This window comes from Ammodytes marinus, assembly GCF_949987685.1.
Source record: "Ammodytes marinus genome assembly, chromosome: 6".
Lineage (NCBI taxonomy): Eukaryota > Metazoa > Chordata > Actinopteri > Uranoscopiformes > Ammodytidae > Ammodytes > Ammodytes marinus.
This window is the reverse complement of record NC_137235.1, coordinates 6,775,103-6,798,793: the sequence shown is the minus strand read 5'-3', so window position 1 is coordinate 6,798,793 and position 23,691 is coordinate 6,775,103. Positions and strand designations below refer to the sequence as shown.

At 40.7% G+C, this 23,691-nt stretch overlaps 2 protein-coding genes across 4 annotated transcripts in view; both read left to right on the top strand.

Annotated features, from left to right (window-relative positions):
- Positions 1–22,697, top strand: part of LOC307252364 (LIM and calponin homology domains-containing protein 1-like) — a 28,922-nt gene extending 6,225 nt beyond the window's left edge. Inside the window, exons 2-24 of one of the 3 annotated variants that reach the window (XM_080030014.1) lie at positions 1,147–1,217; positions 1,347–1,416; positions 1,522–1,628; positions 2,246–2,276; positions 2,366–2,476; positions 3,188–3,315; positions 5,267–5,337; positions 6,740–6,932; positions 14,130–14,168; positions 15,003–15,132; positions 15,281–15,438; positions 15,737–16,403; positions 16,830–17,330; positions 17,653–17,755; positions 17,867–17,892; positions 18,145–18,258; positions 18,554–18,646; positions 18,812–19,013; positions 19,129–19,222; positions 20,231–20,305; positions 20,470–20,578; positions 20,890–20,992; positions 21,271–22,697. In XM_080030014.1, coding sequence (XP_079886140.1) covers positions 1,147–1,217; positions 1,347–1,416; positions 1,522–1,628; positions 2,246–2,276; positions 2,366–2,476; positions 3,188–3,315; positions 5,267–5,337; positions 6,740–6,932; positions 14,130–14,168; positions 15,003–15,132; positions 15,281–15,438; positions 15,737–16,403; positions 16,830–17,330; positions 17,653–17,755; positions 17,867–17,892; positions 18,145–18,258; positions 18,554–18,646; positions 18,812–19,013; positions 19,129–19,222; positions 20,231–20,305; positions 20,470–20,578; positions 20,890–20,992; positions 21,271–21,296 — 3,222 coding nt within the window. In that variant the 3' untranslated portion in view covers positions 21,297–22,697. The remainder of the gene's footprint in view (positions 1–1,146; positions 1,218–1,346; positions 1,417–1,521; positions 1,629–2,245; positions 2,277–2,365; positions 2,477–3,187; positions 3,316–5,266; positions 5,338–6,739; positions 6,933–14,129; positions 14,169–15,002; positions 15,133–15,280; positions 15,439–15,736; positions 16,404–16,829; positions 17,331–17,652; positions 17,756–17,866; positions 17,893–18,144; positions 18,259–18,553; positions 18,647–18,811; positions 19,014–19,128; positions 19,223–20,230; positions 20,306–20,469; positions 20,579–20,889; positions 20,993–21,270) is intronic. The other 2 variants (XM_080030015.1, XM_080030016.1) reach the window with 2 other exon arrangements.
- A 434-nt stretch (positions 22,698–23,131) lies between these two features.
- Positions 23,132–23,691, top strand: part of tmem192 (transmembrane protein 192) — a 9,942-nt gene continuing 9,382 nt past the window's right edge. Inside the window, exon 1 of the mRNA XM_080030026.1 lies at positions 23,132–23,246. Coding sequence (XP_079886152.1) covers positions 23,217–23,246 — 30 coding nt within the window. The 5' untranslated portion in view covers positions 23,132–23,216. The remainder of the gene's footprint in view (positions 23,247–23,691) is intronic.

Here is a 23,691-nt window from a genome sequence, read left to right as displayed (position 1 = left end):
CATAATGATATAATGGATTTTAAATCGTTGCATCAATCTATCATGAGTAGTCGGTCTCCACTGCATGTCGTTTTTTTCTCCTTAATGCTGTCTGTTATTTGTTCAGCCGGATTTTATCATCTGTTCTGTTGTATATTACTTCACTATAAGATTTAAAGTACCAAAACAAGATCGACACATGACAGAGGTATGCAACTATCTAAATGTTTCTCTTCTGACTGACAACTCAAGTCATTGTGCTGTGGAAAACCTATTTAAACCAATCTTTACTTTGATGAAATAAGGAAATATTTCAATGTTTAATGGAAAATTCTATATTATCAGAGGTATTTGGCATAGCATGTTCACATGAGCTTAGTCATCTACCAAAAGCTTACAGTAACATTACATTCACTCAGTTATATACAGTATATCCCACATCATTTTGAATCACATGTAATCACGCCACCAGAGAGAGATTACAAGTAGGGAAACTTTGGGTCAAAGTTGCTTACTCGTCAGTACTATCAGGGTGGTACTCCATCAAGGCCCGTCTAATCTTCAGCCTCGGACACCCACAGAAATAAAACGTACCAATTGTGAAGGACCTTGAGGCTCTTAGATTACCTACCATGTTGATGCATAAATTCAAACATTCTTCTAAGATACAAGGAAAACATTCCTTGATGACTTAAAAATGATCTGGTTTATGCCAGACCACCAGTAAGATAGATAGCAGTGCTCTTTTCTCACTGATTTAACATTGATAACATTTTAATGAAAGGTAAAATGAGGACACAGTAACTGAAGTCGAACCCTATATTGTCAATTGGCACCAATACTGATCAGTTGTTTTGGATCAGTGCATCTTTACAAAGAAGAATATGAACAAGTTATATTTTTGCTTTTTAGTCTTTGAGAAACAATTCCATCCCAATTGTTGCAATTAGACAGAAAATCAACAATTATATGATTATCACTATCATTTATTTAAGTCATATATCATATCAAACTCATTGTGAAGATTTGATTTTTGTCTTCGCTTTGTATCATTGGGAACTAAACATATTTGGATTTTGGTCTGTTGGTTTGGACATAAAAACGCAATTTAAAGGCTTCCCCCTATATCTGCTTTAACATCTCTCCCTCCCTGCCCTGCTTCCCCAGGCCGTAACAGGGAAAAGCTTTGGAGACAAGGGCTTCCGCGGCGGGTTGGAGAACGGCATCCTGTTATGCGAGTAAGCCATCGTGATATCCCTCCCACCCAGTTTCTGATGTCTGAAGTAGCAACAACAACAACATACATACAAACATAACCTCCTTTAAGACTCAATAAATCTCTGCTTCTGCCTCCCTCCTCCACACAGGCTGCTGAGTGCAATCAAACCAGGGCTGGTCAAGAAGATCAACAGACTGCCAACCCCCATTGCGGGACTGGTAAGCAGACACTCTCTCCGGTGTGCCACTCAGCACCGTATAAAGCACTCTGTTCAGCCAAGTGATACACTGTGTGTCTGCGCTCCCCTGCTGTCTCTTCCATAGGACAACCTGTCTGTCTTCCTGCGGGGCTGTGAGGAGCTGGGCCTGAGGGGCTCCCAGCTGTTTGACCCCGGGGATTTGCAGGACACTTCCACACGAGCTAACCTCAAGTAAATACGCGTGTGTGGCTTTTTATTCCTGTTTTATGTCCGTTTAAAAGGTGGAGTCAGCGATTATGTGGAACACCCGTTGTCAAAATCAGTGAATATCTCCTCACGATACGCAACCTGTCCGTGCTGTGTGTGTGCAAAAATAAATCTGGCCTTAATACACAGCCTAGGCTCTGTAAATGGGAATGTAAACAAAGTGGTTGGACCGACCCATCGTAGCTAGCAACAATGCTATAGATAAAGGCTAAGTGTATCACTATGAAAAATACAGGTAGCATGTAATACATTTTTTATTAGTACTGTAGTGTTACATTAAGCCGGTCAATATTTAAATAGATGTTGAAACCAAATACTTATCAAGGCCAACAATATCATTGTTGCTAGCTAAGATTGGTCTGTCTAAGCCCCTTTATTTATATGACCGTTTACAGAGCCTGAGCTGTGTATTAACACCAGATTTTTTTCAGCACACAAACAGTACGGACAGGTAGCGGATCACGAGGAGATATTCACTGATTTAGGCAAAAAGTTATTTTGACAACAAGCTTTCTCCAGAATCGCTGACTCCACCTTTAAGGGTAGGATCACATGACACTAACTAACTTCTCTCTCATTAGGGATTCTGACTGCAACCGTAAACTGAAAAATGTGAGTAATTATTCCACTTTTTCTCCCTTTATGTCAGCACATTAAGCACGTATGAATATCCACCAAACCCTCATATCCATGTCTATTAGGTGCTGAACACAGTCTTCTGGCTTGGGAAAGCTGCCAGCAGCTGCGCCTCCTACAGCGGGCCGACTCTCAACCTCAAGGAGTTCGAAGGGCTTCTTGCTCAGATGAAGGTGGTGAGTGAACACAAGCCCCTTTCACACAGTGAATAGGACAGAGCTTTGAGGGGGAGGACAGGGAGGCAGACTGAAAGACAGCGACATGGAGGAGGTGTGGGGGATGGATTTGTTAGTTTCCTGTCTTTGTTGGGGGTGCAGGAGACACACGAGACAGGAGGAAAACACAACTTTGTTTTGGTTGCACCACAGCTACTCCTATTTCAGGGAGAAACAGGATATGAGATGGCCTCTGCACAGCCATTGGATTATTAGGAAGGACTATTTAAATACGTTTGTTTTGCTGTTTGGTTTTATTCACAAGACAATGAGCAAACACATTCTCACTTTTCTTTCTTCTTGGTTGATTTTGCTTCTTTCCAATCCATTCCTTATTCAGTGCATTGTCTCATAATGAGCTTCTTCATGCATCTTGCCATCAATATGGACTCCTCTATGGAGTTATTTTACCGACTTTATTCAAAAGCGCAAGCATACAGTTTGAGCAAAAGCAGAGTAAATAGTAGAGCAAGCACGGAGCTATTTGAGTGCAAGGGCGAAGTTTGAGGGGAAGAATAACAAAATCTAAATCTGCTCTGAAATCGAAAGGTCATGCTCTTGAATATATGCTCTATGAATGAATCAATATGCTCTCTGGAAAAATAATTCCAAACATCTCCACCTATTATCCTGATGGCTCATGTTTTTTTGTGTGCATTGGTGTGTTTGTAGGAGAGTGATGAATCAGGGGACAGTCCACAGAGGCGCGGTGTTAGAGACAGTGGCTACGACTGCTGGGATTCTGAGAGGAGTGACTCCCTCTCTCCACCAAGACACACTCGCGACAACTCCCTAGACAGGTGAGAGATGTCTGTCAACACACACACACACACACACACACACACACACACACACACACACACACACACACACACACACACACACACACACACACACACACCCATAACCAAATATGTGGAGCGCACACCATATCGATTAAGAAACTTTGAGGAAAGAAATTCAACCTTTTTAAACTGGCCCATTGATTTTTATTTTTATTTATTTTTTCAGACATATCAAAAACAATACAAAACAAAATGAAAAGCATAAAAATACAATAAACAAAATGTATGTTTAAATGACTTCACAAAAAGAAAAAAGAAAACAGGAAGAAGTATACACTTATTTAATCCTACCCCTTTTACATAGTAAAATAAATAAAAATATTTATTATATTTGCTTCTTGTATTCCATATAATCTCTATACAATCTATTTATACAATTGGCAATACTATATTTGACATTTACGATCTATACATACAAATACAAATACATACAACTTAATATACTATGATTTTTTATATTTTATATATTTATACAATGCATATATCTATATTTATATACAATCAATATATCCATATCTACATACATATCTATACAATCAGTATATATATCCATATATATCAATACAACCAATATATATATATTATTATTATATTATTATTATATTATTATTATTTTTTTTTTTATAATTTCCTTCTTACTTCTCTCCCTCATCCCTGTACCTTTTGAAAATCATTGCTTTGAACCTTTTTTTAAACTGGATCATGTTTGGACATTGCTTTAGCTCCATGCTCATCCCATTCCACAGTTTCACACCCCCAACTGAGATGCAATGACATTTTAAAGTCATGCGTACAGCCAGTGTCTTAAAGTTTAACTGTTCCCTCAAATTGTAACCCCCCTCCCTGTCAAAAAAAAGTGTTTGAATGTTACCTGGTAGCAGTTTATTTCTAGCTTTGAACATGATTTGTGCAACTTGATATTCAACCAGGTCATTGAACTTTATGATCCGGGAATGTAAAAACAGGAGGTTGGTGTGATCATAATATCCAGCTTTATTGATTATTCTTATGGCTCGTTTTTGTATTGTGACTAATGGTAGCAGTGAGCTTTTGTAAGTGGTCCCCCAGACCTCCACACAGTAATTTAAATAAGGTAAGATCATTGAGCAGTAAAGAATATGCAATGATTTTTTATCCAATATATGCTTTGCTTTACACAGGACTAAGATGCTTTGTGACAGTTTAGATTTAACATGTTTTATGTGAGGTTTCCAGCTGAGCTTATGGTCTATTGTCAGAAGCTGCTGCAAGTCCTCTCCCGTACAAAAAATATTAGTGTTGTCTGCAAATAACACAAATTGTAAAATCTTTGATGTTTTGCATGTATCATTAATGTAGAGAATAAAAAGTATTGGCCCTTATACTGACCCCTGGGGGACCCCACAGGCAATGTCCAAACAAGATGACATATGTTCACCCATCTTCACAAACTGTTGCCTGTTCTGTAAATAGCTCCTCAGCCAGTTTAATACAACCCCCCTGATACCATACCGTTCTAATTTATTGATTAATCTGTCATGATTTATGGTATCAAATGCTTTTTTGAGATCAATAAAAACACCGGCTGCATAATTATTTTGGTCCAGGGAATTTGTTATCTTTTCAATTAGCTCAATGACTGCTAATGAAGTGGATCGGTTGGGTCTGAAGCCGTATTGGCTGTCAGTTAGTAAATTGTGTTTATTGATGAATTTATTAAATCTGGCAGCAAAGAGTTTTTCTAAAAAATTTGAAAATTGAGGAAGCAGTGAAACAGGCCTGTAGTTTGTGAAGTGGTGTTTGTCTCCAGTTTTGTGCAGCGGTAAGACTTTAGCAATTTTTGGGGGAATTTACCAGTTTGACTGTTTGCATTAGAGTTAATGTCCAACATGTGATTTTACAATGTTCTCTTCTAATTTTTTGACAGTCTGGACTCCTTCGGCTCCCGCTCACAGCACAGCCCTTCTCCTGATGTGGTGAATCGTGGCAACAGCGATGGTGGGTTTTGATAAACGCTAGCTGTTTCCTCCTTTTTCCAGTCTTTATGCTAAGCTAAGCTAGCCCCATGCTTATAGCATACAAACATGACAGTGTAGGTCCTATATAAAAACGCTCATGTAACTTGTGGGGGGGGGGGGGGGAAACAAATGAGAATATTCCCCAAAATTTTGACTGATATCTTTAAAGCAGCAGCACTTAACTGCTCATCCATAAATAGTCTGACTGCTGTTCTCAAACATGTTTTAACCTTGGTATGTTATGGCCAGTCAGGCAAGCGGTGGACAACAGCTGAACATCCTAGCCACTGTGTGTGTGTGGTGTGTGTGTGTGGTGTGTGTGTGTGTGTGTGTGTGTGTGTGTGTGTGTGTGTGTGTGTGTGTGTGTGTGTGTGGGTGTGTGTGTGTGTGTGTGTGTGTGCCAGAGGTAGCAGCTGTTGCCCTAAGTAGCTAGAGACTTGGACCTGGGAAACACAGTCTGAGGTCAACATCCTGCCTTTCATATATCAGTCTACGTGTGTGTGTGTGTGTGTGTGTGTGTGTGTGTGTGTGTGTGTGTGTGTGTGTGTGTGTAGGGGAGTATCACAGGCATCCTGTTTGTGTCTTTTATGTTGACAGTTAATATGTGTGCAGCAGGGCGAGAAGAAAAACACTTTTCCAGACAGAATATCTTCACTCCCTACATTCCCCAGAGGTCTCAAAGAAAATGCACTGTGCCTTATTAAGTTATATTTATGAACTATTTATTACCTTACATGTTAGATGGACAGGCAATATAGTGTGTCCTGTTCTGTCGCTATGTCTGTTTACAGAATACTTCATAGATTGATGCACATAAATTATTTTTGAAAGAAGACAGAACACTGTTTCTTGCCTGTCGGAGTGAAGTCGCCACATTCATGAACATAGCAATTAACTTGATAGTAATGATGGGCAAAACTACCAAAATAAGACAGTGGTAGCATTACACTGGAAAAGTACTTTAATTTCCAAGGGGATTCAAAATAAAACCCTCAAATATTGTATGCAAATTAAGACACATGGGGAAAGGCAAAACCACAACCACTTTCTCAGTAAAACAGCATGGGATCATGGAAACAGTCATTTGGAGATACACATAACTACCCTGTAAATCCTTTCAATTTTAATATGGTGTTAGAACAAATTCAGAACAGATAGACTTCAAAGTGTCTAGAAACCTAAAATGGATAAGTCACAAATTGGTAATGACGTAGAAAATATTATCTGCTTACGTTCTTAGAAAGAGCTTTTGTAAGTCTTTAGAAGCGTAAAGTGTTTTCGGAGCTTGTTATGCAAGAGACCAATTAACAATAGTTCTTAACGTACTTTGTAGCCTTCCTCACTCTTTTCTCTCTTATGCTCCATCGCTCTTTGGTTCTCAGGGCGAGGCAGCGACTCGGAGGCCGACAGGAAACCAGATGTGCGTAAGGATGACATGTTGGCCAGACGGACGGCCAGCAGCGATGCCAGGAGCTTCGTGCCCTTCAACCAGTTTCTCCCAAACAGAGCAAACGCATGTTCCTACATCCCAGCTGCACGGCGGAAACCACACACAGAGGAGGGAGAGCAGCGGAGGTAATGACCCAACATGGGAGTGCGATAAATCATTCAGATTAGGGCTGCACCATATCAGGAAAATTCAGGGTTTTCCGATGACATTGTTGAATATTTCGATAACAAATACAGTACATTGTTAATTACTTTTTGATTTGATTTCACTGTGAACATAGACCCCAGACAGTAGCCTATGCTTATTATTACCCTTAGGCCAACTGTTACAAAACAGATCAATTTAGTCTGACCCAGCTGTTGATTTCGGTGCGGCCTTTACGACATTGGCATAGTTGTCTGTGTTGTCTGTGGTGATAAATCTGCTGACCTTCATGTGAAACCCAGCTGGCTAACACATAATCCAAGAGCTAGTGTATATTTCCAATCCATGGTCTTTAACCAGCACATATACTGACATGCAGAGCGTGAATGCATGGCACGTGGAATAGGATATAATTTATTGCAGTTCAGGCAGTCCTTGTGATACGTACTGTATACCTTGATATCAACATTTGCAATAACGATGCATTCTCGATAAACTGTGCGGCCCTAATTCAGATGCAAACTATTCATTCTATAATAGAATGATGTAATGGAAAATAAAAACAATTAGCCGAAGGAGTCTGTAAATCACACAAATCAACACTCACCGTAAACTCATCCCTAATCTTTCCCTGCCATTGCACACCAGTCACCTCAAAAATCCCAAATCTGTCAGTTGGGCACCTGAGAACAATGTGGAAAAGCTAACCCTGGAAGAGGAGAAGGTGGCACAGGAGGTGTGGGAGCAGAAGAGGCTGCAGAAATTGCAGAAGGCAGGAATCAAAGTTCTGCCCGCTGCCGCTCGCTACAGCAGGTCAGAGGCATGAGAAGGGCTGCTGATGCCGCTGATGTTGCTGTGGTTTTGACAGTTCTGGTCGTGTTCACTAACGGATCGTTATGATGGTAATTTGGTTTGCGGGTTGTTTTCTGGTGCACTATTCACAGTGGGTTGACCTTTGGCCGCAAGCAGCAATCTGGCTTATTAATAATGAGTGTTATGTGCTGGCATTCAGATCCGACTAACTGCTTGCTCCTTTGCTGTGATTTATGAATGAGAGAGGTTGATTTGAATTATAACAATTATTCCTGTTGTAACAAAGGTTTCAATTGTTAAGGATTTGCTTCCTGGCTGGTGTCTAAAAAGCGCACAGTGATTGTGTTGTGTGTTGCCTGTGAACCATGACTAATCAATGTGACCTTGCGAATGGTATTTCAGTGGACGCACGTCAAATCTGAACTTTGCACGTCACTCTACCTCTGCTACAATGGAGTTTTTTTAATGACCTCTGAAATTGCCTTGCCACGCCAACCACAGCGCCCCCATAATGGAAGAACCTGAGGTGAGGTCTCCTTCACCAAACATCATCCTCCGCTGCGAAAATGACTTTTTGAGCTCTCAGAAATCTGCCTGGGACTCCCCCTCCGACGGGGAAGAGGAGGCGGAAGTTCGGAAGGTTCCGGACGTCCGCAAAGATGACTTGGCTTCCAGGAAAGCTCGCCGCGGCACCGTGGCTCCCAAGGTGCATCAGTTTGTCCCTTCACCTGCGTGTAGCAACAAAGACCGAGAGCGCTGGGAAGGAATCAGACGCGCATCGCAGCAAACACTGCAGGAGAAGGAGATCAGGTTAGCCGGCGTATCTGTCTGTGCTTTGCTGTGTTTCTTCCAATTTCTTTTACTAAATGTTCCCTCTCTGTTTCTACCCTTTCCTTCTTCGGGTGTTTTGGGTGGTCACTTGTGTTTTGACGTGTGTGTGTTCCACTTTGGTTTGAAATGTGAAATGTGTGCCATGTGACGCCATTGGTCACTGGCATTGTGATTGGACAGTGACAAGGAAGCAGTCCCTGACATCATAACACGCAGAGACAACCCCTTCCTAAACTCCGCCCCTCGCCGTGAGGAAGAGGAGGATGAGGAGGAGGAGGGAGAGGAGGGGCAGGTTAAGGCCATGCCCAATAAGCAGAAGGATGACCTGGCTCAGAGGCGGGCTCAGAATAGGCCCCGCCCCCACAGGGACGGACCAATGAGATTTGTTCCTGCCTCCATGAGCCAGGCAGATATGCAGAAGTGGGAGAGACTCAAGATTACTGAACCCAGGTGCCCAACACACACTCACACATGCAGTACAAAGCACTGAGATGCTGCTGTATGTCAAGTGTGTGGCTTGTGGATGATTGGCGGTATGTGTGTGTGTGGGGGGGGGGACCTAGTTTTAGTTCCAGGCTTAAGCAGATCATTGCAGGGTCATACATCTGCACAGACTTTCATATGAGGTGAAAACCCAAATGGCATTCACTTGATTTTTTATGAAACCCTAACAAACAATGGCTTGAATAAACGGGTTATCTTATTATGAATTCCATCCAAGCTCAGTCCACACTAAACCAATGCAAAGCACGTATTATTGGAAATCACAAAGTGCCAGGATTCTGCCATTTTAAAATCCCAATAGAGTTATTGCACAAACAATACATTTACATTTTTACTTAACTTTTTGCATCTGTAACTTAACATTGTTACAGTATACTTTAAGAAAATGGGTGCCTGTGGGGATAAGTGCATTTTCAATTAGCTAGACCCCAAGTCAAAAATGAGTAGTCCTACAGCTGAAATAAATATGTATCTGAGGTAATTAATGTTAAATTGTATGTTTGGCATTTTATGAGTTTTTTAGGCTAACTTATTTCTAGGCATAGTCAAGCTAGCTGTCTCCCTGTTTGCTGTGTTTGTGCTAAGCTAAGCTAAGCTGCTTCTGGCTGTAACTTTATATTCACTGCAGAAGTAAACTATTATTTTAAGTTATTTATTGAGCAGAAATGCCCATCAATCATTGCCTCTAGTTTCCCAAAAGTGAAAATTTGGTTTTATATCATTATTTACAGAATGTATTTGGGTTTTAACAATGGGAATGGGAATTTCTTTTAAACTTTTATCTGACATTTTATACAATAAATGATAAATGAATGACTTTAAAACAAAAATAAAACCATTAATATATAAGTAATGTTTATAGTCTTTTGTTGCAGCCTTCAAAGTAAAAGTAAGTAGTTTCCCCAATTCTCTATCGTTTACAGAAATACAATCAAAGCCCTTCAAAAATCCTCTATGGTTTACTTTTCAATATTAGATCAGTTTCAGCTCTGTTCAGTCTTTAATCTCTTGTTTCCTTTTGTAAGCAGCAAAAGATTCTCCTTAGACTACGTTTCACTTCTCGTCTTTTCTCTGTCGCTCCCCATGTTCTCATCTGCTTGTTTATTCTCCTCACAATTGTGTACGTCAGTCCTCTTCAGTCTTCTTAGACACGCATTGAAACAGAGTAGGGAATTGGCCGTGTGTGTGTGATAGTGTGTGTGTGTGTGTGTGTGTGTATGTGTGTCTGTGAATGACCAAAAAGAGGGGCGACTGTTGGCTGTGAGCACTGCTTCGGCTTTTGTTTTTCTCTCTCTGTGCTGATGTCATTAGATAGGATAAAGAGTTTTTTGTGTTGCCAGAGCAGCAGCCTTTACCAGGAAAGATTTGGCCACCTAGGATGGTTCAAATGGCTCTGTGTGAATGTGTGAAACTGTGAATGTAACATGTGTGTTGAACGGGATTTAAGTACACACAACCCCATGCTTTGTCCTCTCCTGTCCGTCCTTCCACACTTCCTGTCTGATTCATCATTTCCACTTCATCCTTCCTTTGTCTTCATAGTCTGTTCTGGTTGTTTCTGGTTGTTCATGAGTTCTTTTCCACTCTCTCTCTCTCTCTTTTCCCCTTGCTATTTTTCTGGCTGTTTGTGTGATTGTGTGTGTGTGTGTTTTTGTCTGATTGTGTGTCTTAATATGTGAGATTGTATCTACAGTGAGGCTAGCGTGGCCCCTGTGTGTCAGTCTTGTCTGCAGAAAAGTTATGGGAGCCCTTTGAGTGGATCAGCAAAGGCTGGACGAGGTCACAGCAAAGTTGTGACCTTTGGGGGCGTGACTGAGATCACGTCAAATGAAGGGGAGGAGACCGAGTTGCTAAGACGACTCCTTTCCAAGGCAACTGTAGCCATGCCTACCATTGGCCTGGGCTCCCAGCTTTCAGAGCGGGAACGCAGGTACGGACGGACGAGGCCAAATACAAGAGAACTGAGGCAACCAGTGGCTTGAATCCAGAGTCTCTTGCATTGGTGTGCAACGAATAGGCCCCTTGCTATTCCATAACTTGCTAAAGTATTACATTTAATTGCTTGTCAATGATGTAGATTTCAGGCCTATTTGAAAAAGTAAATATGGTGGTGTGGATGAATTTCTCTGCACTGTACAGGTTTGCTTGTAGTTTTAATAGGTGCACACACACAAGTGCATGCATGTACATGACAAGTAGACCTTAATAAATCTTCTAGGCTGATTAATCAACACAGATATATTGGTAATGCCATATATATTTGTCAATAGGTGACAAGAAATGACAGTAGAGAAATGCCAAAAACATGTTTCAAGTTGTATTTTAATTTAAACAAGGTATTTGTTACATTGTGAGAAAGCAGGCATGCTTGTATAGATGGAGGTTATCCCAAGGCACGAAATGTCATCGCAGACCTTTTGTCTTTGTAGATTTGCATTATCTTTGCATGTTTTTTTCTAACGCTTATTCATTTGTTGCTAAGAAACACCTGTTTGTTTGAAATCTTCCTGTATTCTCTTCTTTTGGTAACCACCTGTGACCTGCTTTTTTCCGCATGCTCATGTGTGCATTTTAAGAGTGAGAGTTTGGGTGTAAACCATCCATTGCTGTTGCTGCGGTTTGAGCTTTCTGTGCTGCCCTCACAGCCAGGTGGATGGAGCAGCTGACCTCAGTCTAACTAGCCCTGCCTCTGCTGACGTCCCAGCCTGGTCCTCTGAAACCCTGCGTCCTACCAACGCTGAACTGGATGCCCGTCTGGCTCAGTATGAACAGCGAACAGAGGAGGAGGAGGAGGAAGAAGAAGAGAGAATCCCGGATCTTCAGAAAGACGACATGATGGCCAGGAGGACAGGCGTTTTCCATAAACAAAGGGCTGTAGCCACGGTGACTTACAACCGATTCCTGCCTCTGCCCGCCTCCAAGCGCTGCACACAGGGCGAGGTCACCACCGATGCTGCTCCGCGGAGCAAGAGGGAGGTGCAGGCAGACAGGAGCAAGAAACTAAACGTCAGGTGGGCTGAGACTTGAGTGGAATAGTCTTAACAGTGTGAGGAGACACTAACAAGCTTGGTGTGGTTTATGCATCCCCAAAAATAATTTCTCCAGCTTGAAGTTTTCCTTGTTTCAATGATTGGAGTTTCTTTCATAGAGTGGAGCAACAGCAACCCAGAGTTCTCATGGAAACACCTGCTCAACCGCACCCTGGCACGACGGTGGTCCGGGCTACGTCTAAAAGCGAACGTGAATATAATGACGATTATGACGAGGATGAGTCTGATGAAAACGAGCCCATGCCAGACCCGGAGAAGGACGATATGATGGCCAGAAGGACCGGTTTATTCCAGAAACCGTGTGCAGCCAAAACAAAAACTCAGTCCGCCAACCAGTTCCTGCCTGTTCCCGGATCAGTCAAATATAACGTTGCCCCAGTTTCTGCAATGAAGCCTCTACGCAACAGATATAAATTCACAGAGATGATGGCTAGTGAAAGGTATTTACTGCATTTGAATGAAGAGAGTGTGGTGTGGGTCATCTACCGCGACTAACAAAACACATTTTACTGGCAATGATGGAGGGTTGAATGTGTTTACAAGTGATATAGCCTGCAGTACTAACAGTAATAAGTCCCTGTTGACTTGACTGTGTTGTTGTTTTGGTTCAAGCATGTTGAGTGCCTGCAGCTGGATAGCTAGTGTGGTTGTATTTATATAATTGGTTTATGAAAGGACTGATCAACTTTAATTTGTGTTCTGGTTGGATTCTTGGAGCCATGGTTCTATTTGTGCTTGGCTTGGACCAAACTGGCCTTTTGTTCTGCTATTAAAGGTTTAAGAATGGCTTTGGTTGGCATGACTTTAGTTGTTTGCTTGTGGTTCCAGTAGAGTATGGAGCCATCGGCTGTTATCTTTGTATTCAAATAAATCACTACTGAATCACATAGGGACAAAAAAAGCTGTTCACAAACATTTTACACGTTTTGGTTAATTTGGTACAGAAACAAATAAGCAATTTATCAATCATTTCCTTCTTACTTTGGGGAAAGGACTGTGTTATTAGGGGAAAATATTTTCACAGTGAGATCTATAGACTCACAGGGACCTTGTTTCTGAAAAGAGTAATCCTTCAATGTCTGGAGCACCATAAAAATGATTGGCTTGACTAGTTACAAAAATAAGTGTATTTTGGGTAATCCGACTCTTTAAGCCTGTAATGGCCAATCCCCCCTCATTGTATTTATTAAAAAAAAAAATATTCAAACCTTTGAAAGCTGATAGAACCTACTCTTTGGACATTACCTTCTGGGGTGCGCTCTGATTTGCAACATAGTCACATAAAGTCCTTGCGAGGAAACAGCTGCAGTTGTCTGTGATTCAGTCTTGATTTACCCTTTTGAGCTGTATTTCCTCGTAACATTGGCCTTGTAACTGGATTTTTTTAGCAGCGTTGTTACCGTGGCGGCAGAACCTCCAGCCCCCACCCTCCCTAAATATGCAGGGCTACTGAAGAAGTCCAAGGAGGAGAAGGATGGAAAGCGAAATGGAAATGAAACGATCCCTCAGGCCTCTGTCACAGATATGACACCGCTCATCTCTCCATCAAGTCTGTCCACTGCACAGACTTTTAAAGTGGAGGCAAAGATGGAGGAGCAAAGTGTGGAGGAGAGAATTAAGGAAGCGAGAAATAAGGACGTGAATGAGCAACCGTTAAAGAAACCTTTCTGGCAGGATGACGATGAACTACCTCCCATGATGTGAGATGCCCGTTGAACTGTTTAGCATGTGTCATCATCACCTTCTCAATTGTTTGCTCTAACAATCCAGTGGTCATTTATTTAAGAGTTGTGAATGGAAGTGAACTGAACAATCAATCTCTACTGGTTATTTTATTTGCTACAATGATGCCAAGTTTCAAGTAACCACCTCTCCCTCGGGTTGTAAAGTGTGACATTTAGAATCCATTGGACCCTGCTAAACATTTATTCCCGCACTTACGTCTTTACACTCATTGACTTTATTCTGTTATTGTTTTAGGATGAGCCGGCGAGTTGCTTTTATGTCTGAGGACACTGAGTAAGTCATTCTGCGTCAACGTGGATGAGCTTCTGCATGATACCAATATATTACAAACTGTGCACGTTAGATTTAAAGTTAAAAAACATATCAATTAACAACACACTAACATTATGCAAATGCTGTGCATCACTTCATTTACTAACATTTTACTAGCTTTTTATTGTCTTTAAGTTTTAATTCTAATGTCATTTTCTTTGCATTTTTTGTGTCAAAATAGCTGTCATTAATATACACAAGCTGACTACATAAACCACTAAACTAACACTCTATTGTTAAGTTGAATGGATGTGTTTTGCTTGCCGGCAGAAGTTAGTTAAATATGTTAGTTTGCTCAGTTGCTTGTTTAATTGTATTGTGATTAGCTCATTGAAACATTAACACATTTTCGTTACTTTGCGTTCGCTTGGGGTTACACATACACAGCTAATAGAAATCCACTATAAACTGAATATAATAATAAGAATGATACTGTGTGTTTTATTTTTAGTGGACTGTTATTGGTTGTGTTTGAGTAATTTTCCACTTCGTGTTCATATCTTGTAGAAATAGCTTGTGCTTACAAGCAGCCATCTTCATATATTCCATCTATTCATTTTGAAAAGGGAGCAGGTTTTTTCCCTCCCTCTTCCTTTTCTATCATGAAATGTATATTGTTTTAGTTGTATTGCTTTTAGCTTACAGTGCATATGTTTGAAGTTTGAACATATTCATAATGAATGCATTAAAATATAATATTTGCTGTTTTGCAGAGCAACACTGGAAAATGTAACATGTTATGTAAAGGGTCTCAGTAATTTACATAATATATTATATTGTCTTTTTAATTTTTAGGAGTGCGAGTATGAGTGACATCCTTAAGGAGGAAGAGGTGGGACCCTTACCGCCACTGAGCCAGTCACGAAATGAGCGCATGCATGAGCAGCACAGCAACTTTGTGGAAGAGGAGGACCCCTGGCAAAGCGTAAGAGACTTATGTCATTTAAAAAGATAGTGGGCTAGATAGAAGTTTGCATCCAATCATTTATAGAAAGGGAAAATAGTACAGTACACTAGCTTGAATATCCGCAATATCCTGAATTAACCTTTCCATTATTTGATACCCGTGACAGGACTTGGCTCGCTGGAAGACTCGCCGTCGCAGCGCGTCTCAGGACCTGATCAAGAAAGAGGAAGAGAGGAAGAGGATGGAGAAGAGGATGAAGGAGGAGGGAAGCGACAGCAACAAGAGGAAAAGCATTAAGACCTACAAAGAAATCCTGGAGGAGAAGTAAGGAGGATTTTAAGACCTTTTTAAATGTTGTTTGTTCAATTTAAAAAGATTATAATATTATAATTTCTTTATGATGAAATGTAAATTTGAAAGTATTAAAATTGTAATATATGAGAATAATCTTGGTAAGTAAAAGTAAAATAAAGAAAAACAAAAAAAAACGCCCTTTTAAACGTTGCACATGGCCTGTAACATAAAGCAAACTTATTTAAAGTAGGCCAAATACATAATATACAATGAAATGACAGAATATCAGAACCAGTACCTAGACACTCACCTGACTTGTCTTTTCCAGGGAGCGCAGAGAGATGGAGTTGTGTGAAGACTACAGGAGAGCAGCGACTCCGGAGGAGGCCGCCATGGTTTTGCAGCGTTACGCTCTTCGCTTCACCATCAGCGACGCAACACTCGACTACCTGAAGCTGCCCAGGTCCACTTCAGAACCCACACAGGAGCTAAATCAGGTGGATGAAGAGCACAAAATGACATCACCTGTTAAAAAGACTGAAACATCAGAACAACGTATGCAGCACAAACCAGAACCAGCAGTTAGAACGGACCAGCGCCACTCAATACCAGAAGTGATTCAGGAAGAAGAAACTGCACAACAAGAGACATTGGTTGCTGTCTCCTCCATTTCCCAGACACCTGCCAGTCCCCTCACCCCGCTCACAAACTCACAAAATGTCCCCCCTCAGTCACTGCAACTCAGTGAACCTAAATCCAAACCGACAGAGTCTCCGACAACAACGCATCAAAAACAACCGACGATAGAAGATGCGAAGCCTCAAACCAAACACGCTCCACCTCAGATTGCACTAGCGCAGCCTCACACCACACAGCCTGTATTACACACACTCCCGTCCCCTCAAACTGCAGCACCCCCCAAACCTGTCCCCATGCTGGCTGCCAAGCCCTACTGCCAGCCCCGGAGCACGCAGTCCGGACACAAACCCGTCAAGGTGAGGCCTCCATATCAGTCAGCATCACCTGATACTATAGTTCCACCTCAATGCCTGACCTCATGCCTACTTTAATGGAAGTGTTTGCTGTATTGAGGAAGTTCTAACCTTTTTACTTCTTACCCATGAACACCATTTTTTGTTTGTTTGCATGCAGTTTAAGAGTATTGAATAATATGTCCAGCTTAGCTAGTATCAACTTTTCTCAAAATGCAGAAATGGATCTTAACATTTTGCGATTCAGATATTAATGTTGATTGTTTCTTTATTAACAAAGAAATAATCTATATCTTTACATATTAGATTAATGTGTATACATAAAACATGTGTATAATACTACATACACAGTATTGTGACTAAATATAATAAATTAAATATAAAAATGTCGCTGTTATCCTGACTTCTATCCTTGTGTCTTCTCTTCAGATGGACGGGTTGGTGAGAGTGAACGGAGAGGTGACGGAGGACAAATCCGTCCCCACTCCACCTTCCCCTGCTCGGGACTCACCACAGGAGATCAAAAAAGTTCCTCCAAAACCGATGGAGAAAGATGTTCCCTCGGAGAAAGCCACAACCAATCGGGAGACAGTAAAGCAGACATTAACCAAGCAGGAGACAGTAAAGCAGACATTAACCAATCAGGAGACAGTAGAACAGACAGTAACCAATCGGGAGACAGTAGAACAGACAGTAACCAATCGGGAGACAGTAGAACAGACAGTAACCAATCAGCAGACGGTGGAGCAAACGAAGACAACGCTGCCTCCACAGACAGAAAAATCAACCACGTCTTCAGGCTCTGCCATCAGCTCCCTGATTGGAGGAAGAAACTGTGTCATCAAGACGACTATTGTGACGGAGCTCACACAGACAGTAGTGGAGCCACATCACCCAGAGAGCCAAAGCAATGGACAGGTGACATCACAGGTGACGTGTTAAATAATTGTATTGATTTTTGTTATTGTTTTTGGCAACATAGAAACAATTCAGTGACAAAGCCAGAACATACTGATTACAGTTATCCATGATTTTTTTTTGTCCTGACCTCCACCCCCTCACACCTACTTTTGTTAGTAGAAAGTACATAGAATACATTTAAGTGATAATAAGGGAAAAAAAGGTGGAAGACATAGCATATCAAGTTGACACCAAATCAGGAATTGATCAAATATTTATAAATAGAAAAAGGAATTGGAGTAATCTATTTCCAATTAAAGTTTTAATAATTATGTCGAATACTTGATTTCAGGTCAACGGTACTGTGGGGTTGTCGGGGAAAACAGCAGAGGAAAAAAAGGCTCAGCTGGTTTCGTCACCAAACACCGTGAACAAATATTCTCCAACTGTAACAGGTAAAACTGTACTTTATGAAGATATAAAGTTTACAGCATTGCTTTCATTGTCGATAATTCATTCAGCATTCAAGTAAACGTTACCTGTGTGTGTCTGTTTCTCTGCCACAGAGGGACTGGAGGAGAGCAGTGTGACTGTGAGTATCTTCGGGCGGCTCCAGCTTGTGTGTTTTTCACTGTTCTTCCTTCATTCCTAATATTTGACCCTGTCCCGACCCTTCGTCTCTAGTAGTCGCTGTAGTCGGACTTGTCCTCTCACCTTTCCTCTCTTTCTGTCCTTTTGGTCCGTATACGTGTGTGTGTGTCTGTGTGTTGTGTGTGTGTGTGTGTGTGTGTGTGTGTGTGTGTGTGTGTGTGTGTGTGTGTGACTGTTGGTCGGGTCTGGGTAGATTGAGACCCCCATATTGAACTTGGCTAAACGTGTTAATCACTGGGTCTGGGACCCCAATGACGAGCGTAGACGCCTGGAAAGCTGGCAACAGGAGCAGGAGCGCCTCCTACAGGTACACTGGTGGAATGGTGTGTATGTGCATGGAGAAAACCGATGGCGCAGGATGTGTGTATGTATATGTGTGTGTGTATATATATGTGTGTTTGTGTGTATATCTCTGCTATGCTCAATTGGAACACTGAATCTTATCGTGCCCGTTCTAGTGAGCTGCTCGCTCGAACTTAGGAATGACTGCCTTTTCTTTTAGTGCTCCAATATATGGAATGCCTTGCAATGCAATTTGTGCATGTGTGTGTTGTGTGTTTTTGTGCATACTAGTATGTAACCTTTACAATGTTTCTCTGCAGGAGCAATACGAGAGAGAACAGGAGAAGCTGAAGAAAGAGTGGGAGAAGGCACAGCTAGAGGTGCAAGAGGAGGAGAGAAAACACAATGAAGAAGTACGATCAGATACACACACACACACACACTCACACACACACACACACACACACACACACACACACACACACACACACACACACACACACACACTGACAAACACATAACATCAAAGGCAATACTTAGTGCTTTTGTAAGTCTTAAGGTCTTTATTTTGTGTGTAGGAGAGAAGGATTCTGGAGGAGACCGTAACACCCCTCAATCCTACTAGTCTGTTAATCCAGCAGTCGGACCACCAGATCCACACTTCATCGGCTCCAGAAACCAACCAGACGAAAGGAACAAACTTTCCTCTGCAGCAAAACGGCCAAAGAGTCTCCACAGTGATCGAGGATCAGCATGCAACCAAGCTGCATTTTTTCCAGGGTGAGATGATGTTCACAGAAATACACATTGACAGAGAGACAGGAGGTGTCCACATGTGTCTACATGTGTAAGTACACAGCTTGATGAATGTTGATTTCCTGATCTGTTTTTCTAGATTCTGCGTGTGATGGTGAATCTTCAAAGAAACAGTGGAAGACAGCCTCTCTGGACCGCAACCCTCAGCTGAACCAGCCACATATTGTTAAAAGGTTTGTCAGGATGGTGTGTGTGTGTGTGTGTGGTGTGTGTGTGTGTGTGTGTATGTGTGTGTGTGTGTGTGTGTGTGTGTGTGTGTGTGTGTGTGTGTTTATGTTGTTTTTTTGTTTAAGGTTGTACCATATCCCTCTCTATTATTTTTCCCATTTTGAAAACTTTCTGAGTAATATTCTGCTTTCACATAGTCTGCTCAAATGCATGAGCCTGAAAAGCCATTTTCTATGTAACTGGATTCCATCTAATTTGGCAGCAGATAAATAAATGTATGATGTAATTGAATTAAAGTGGGACAATGAAACGTTTCACTAAGTAGCAGCCACTGTGGACACAAGGGACAATTATGAGATAATTCAAATAAAGTAGCAAAAGTGGAGAAGAGCTATTAAATCAGTGAATGTAGTACGTACTTCCGTAATGTTTGCTAACGCTAACATTGGCTACTATAAGCTGCTGGTTTTACGTTGTAGGAGCGATATCTCAGAGTTTATTTAATTCAGCTTCAATATACTTATGGACGATCCCTCTAGTGTTAATTAATCACATAAACTTAGTGATTTCAGTTCCTTGTGAGCAAATGGGTTTCACACAATACACCTTTCTTTAATTAATTAATCCATTGAATGATCATGTGGCATGCATTGGTAATTTATTACTAATGTGATTTGTATTCTTATTATGAAGTGTTGGCCACGTTTTCTCATTGAATTGAACGCCAAGATTTTAATGGAGAACAAATGGCTGGAAGTACTACGTGAATGTGTTTTATGTCCACATGGCCGCCATTTGAAGAGTGGATCATTCCACTGTAGAGATGATAGAAAGACAAGAAAAACTGAGCCACGTTTTCAAGTTGGAAAAATCATAAAGCAACATTTAATTTTTTAGAATAACCTTGAAAAAAACTTGTTGTTTAACACTAACTGACTTTGTATTTTTAGACAGTAATGAACAAAGGTCACTGTTTCAATCAATTTTTTTTTTTTTTTTTTTTTTTTTCACAGGTCTGAATCACATGACGCTGTATTAAGCAAAGAGCAGTCGTCCCCTTCATCACCTCAGCCTCCCTCACCCAGCAGGTAACAATGTTAGCACACACATATATATACACTGTATACATAACTTCATAAAGAATCCTTAGAATTAGGCTGCACTGTTAACTGGAGTGCAGATGGTTGATTTTTGAAGGTAGAGCTTGCACCTGAATAACTGTCTATTTTCCTCCTGCTTTCCATGTGTGTAGGAGTGTGAGTGGGAAGAGACTATGTAATGGTTGTTCTCAACCACTGGGAAAAGGAGCTGCCATGATCATTGATACAGTGGGACTGTTTTTCCACATGGATTGTTTCAAGGTACTGTTTTATTCTAGGACACACATGCACACTAATTAGGGAATTATTATTTATTTGACATAGAGGAGCGTTTGGTTTCGGATTAAAAGTTTTAAAGATGTGCAATGTTTACTAAACCATGTGTACTCCATTACAATTATCTCCAAGGGGTAGCATAAAAATAAACAGAAAGGTTGCTGATATCTTAGATAATAAAGAATCCTAAGTATTTTAATTTAGTGTTTGTGAGACATATTTAGCGTTTTGATAGCATGGCTAAGACTATCATGTCTGTGTATAATGTTAATGGTTAAGGGTTTTCTCTTCCCAAGTGTGGATTGTGTAAGGGGCAGCTGGGTGACGCCACTGCAGGGACTGACGTCCGGATTCGTAATGGACAGCTGAGCTGTCACGAGTGCTATATCGCATCTCGGGGTGAGAACACATGCACACATACTCTTCCACTGACAGATGCACACTGGCACACGCATTTACTGTCTTATTTTAGTCGTGAGAAGCCCGCTTTTGGAAATAGTTTCACATATTATTAGAAAAGTTGATCTGGTGACATCATTCATATGTTCCAGCTGATAGTTGCAGCATTCATAAAATGGGGTTAAAGTGTAAGCCACATCGACACATAACAACCTTATTAAAAGCTTTGATGCAAGTAGATTTTAACATATTTTTCATGCGTTTTTTTTTTTTTGCAGGCAGAGGACAGCCCACCACACTATGATGACCTGGATTTGATCTGGAAAACTCACTATCATCCGTCTTTGATTGGGCCGAGTAGAATTCTAGAATCTTGACTCACATTCTAGACATTCTAGAAACTAGAAAACTCATGGATTCTCCCATCTCCTCGCTTCGGAATCAGCGTCTTTTGCTGTAATACACAAGCAGCTATTATGGACGTTACTGGGAACGAAACTGGACAAAAGGGACTAAGCAACACAACATGACAAGCACATACAAACAGTGTGTGCTTCCTAACTGTATACATGTATACACTTCTTTTAATGTGTGTAGCATGGACGTAATCAAGACATAATTTAAGCCTTTGCACAACCGTACTTAGTGCTGTCGAGACACTAACATTAAGGATTTGTTCTGTCACTAGCTTAATATGTCAACGCTAAAGGCCGAACACGACACATCAGTCTCAAAATCTTGATTCATTAGCCCTCTGCTTCTGCACTGATCATGTGACTCCACTCGGACGTAGAGTGGTTCAGGTTGGAGGACCTGAAGTAGTTTGGAACATTATAATGCCTTACTCATCATCATGATACCTTGATTCATTTTGTGTTTTGTGTTTACAGTTTTGCATGAAAGAAGAACATATATAAGTTATTGTGAGTATTTGCTCGGATGGATTAGTGTGAGTTTGACCAGGGTTGTTATATTCTCAACCACTGAACTTCAACTTTTCTCTTGTATGTTGTACATCCTTGTGATATTTTTGACTTTAGTGGAACATCTGGCAAACTTACACATGCTTTTTCTTTATAATTTGTTCTACAGGAATGAGAATGCATGTTATTAATTATACTATTGTTCTTTGGATTTTAAATAATTTCCCTTTAGGATGTTTTAGCCATTGTTTCTTATCTCATAGATTGACTGCATCCAAATCAGTGCCTTATGTGATGAATGCGAGGATGAATGTACTGTACGTGCAAGAGTATTTCACACTCAAACCGATCTCTGGGTCTCAGCACATTGTGTGTATGTGCGTGTGTGTGCGTGTGTGTGTGTGTGTGTGTGTGTGTGTGTGTGTGTGTGTGTGTGTGTCTGAAATCATGCATGCATATGTATTAATGCAATGTATGATTTGACTTGAAGCACAGTTCCATACCAGCAAAAAATAACATTTTAAGATGGATTAGCCTCTGCTTCTCATCTGTTCTCTTCCCATGAGCTAAACCAATGACACAACGTGATTTGCTGCTTCCCTTTGAACTATTCCCCCATATTATGACCCTATGTGCACACTGGTCTATGATCTCTCCCCATCTGCCTCGATCACAAGTGTCTGAGCTGAACGTCTCTCTCTCTCTCTCTCTCTCTGTGTTCCATTGCCTCTCTGTGGACAACTAACGGCTTCAGCTCATAGAGGAATAGAGCGCTCAGTTCATTGTTGTCTTTTATAGCAAGTGTATGTTTATCAATAAAATATTTTAAAAGGGATTCTGTCTGTTCTTTTCCTTGAGTTTTCTCTCATTAAAATGCACTGTAAGTTATTTATTGGGTCAACTCTACAGTATAGAAAATAAATCCTTGCTTAGATCAACATTAGAATTATTATTTATGTTCTAATTTTATTTTTTGTTACACTTTTTTTAAGGCTAGGAACAAGATATTTATTTATTATTTTTCTATTAATATTATTAGGAATATGATCAAATGATTATTGTAATATTATAATAAAAATCTTATTATTATATGTTTTAAGGTAGGGAGCAGCATCAGGTTATTTATTTATCATATATCATTTTTGTGACTAGGAACCATGGACCTACTGCGCCGTAAAATAGGGGAACCGGAAGTGTACCAATATTTGCCTGCCCGCCCCATTTGTAGCATGTGATGCTAATGGTAGTTTGTTATTGTTTTTGTCATTTCTTCTGCAATTGACGTCGGACGTAAACACAAAATGGACTCAAAGGGACCCTCACTTTACTCAGTACGTACCTGTCATTTAACGTGAATTGGCTGCCATGTCAGAGCTTCACCTTCTCCGTTAAAGACGAATAAATACTTGGTGGTAGTTAGCCTCGGTTAGCCAAAGAGCTAGTTTGTAGTTCAGTAGGTCAGTGAGCTAAAAACAATGTCATCTTTTACAGATGATCAGTTTGAAGGGTAGTTACTCTAAGCAGCTAGTACATATAATAAATGCCACATTTGGGGTCAGTTACGGCGTGGTTTCTTTGGTGTTATCGTTCCTGTTTATTGAGCCAATGTTGACAGTGAGATTGTTTTGGTCCAGGCTGCAAATTACAGTATTTAGTTTCAGTTTATCTTTCAGTCAGTAAACTCACAGATATCTTACACAAACTGACCTCCTAATTAGCCGCTATTGCTCCACGATATGAGACAATTCGTTTTTTTTTTACTGGGAACGAGGCTTT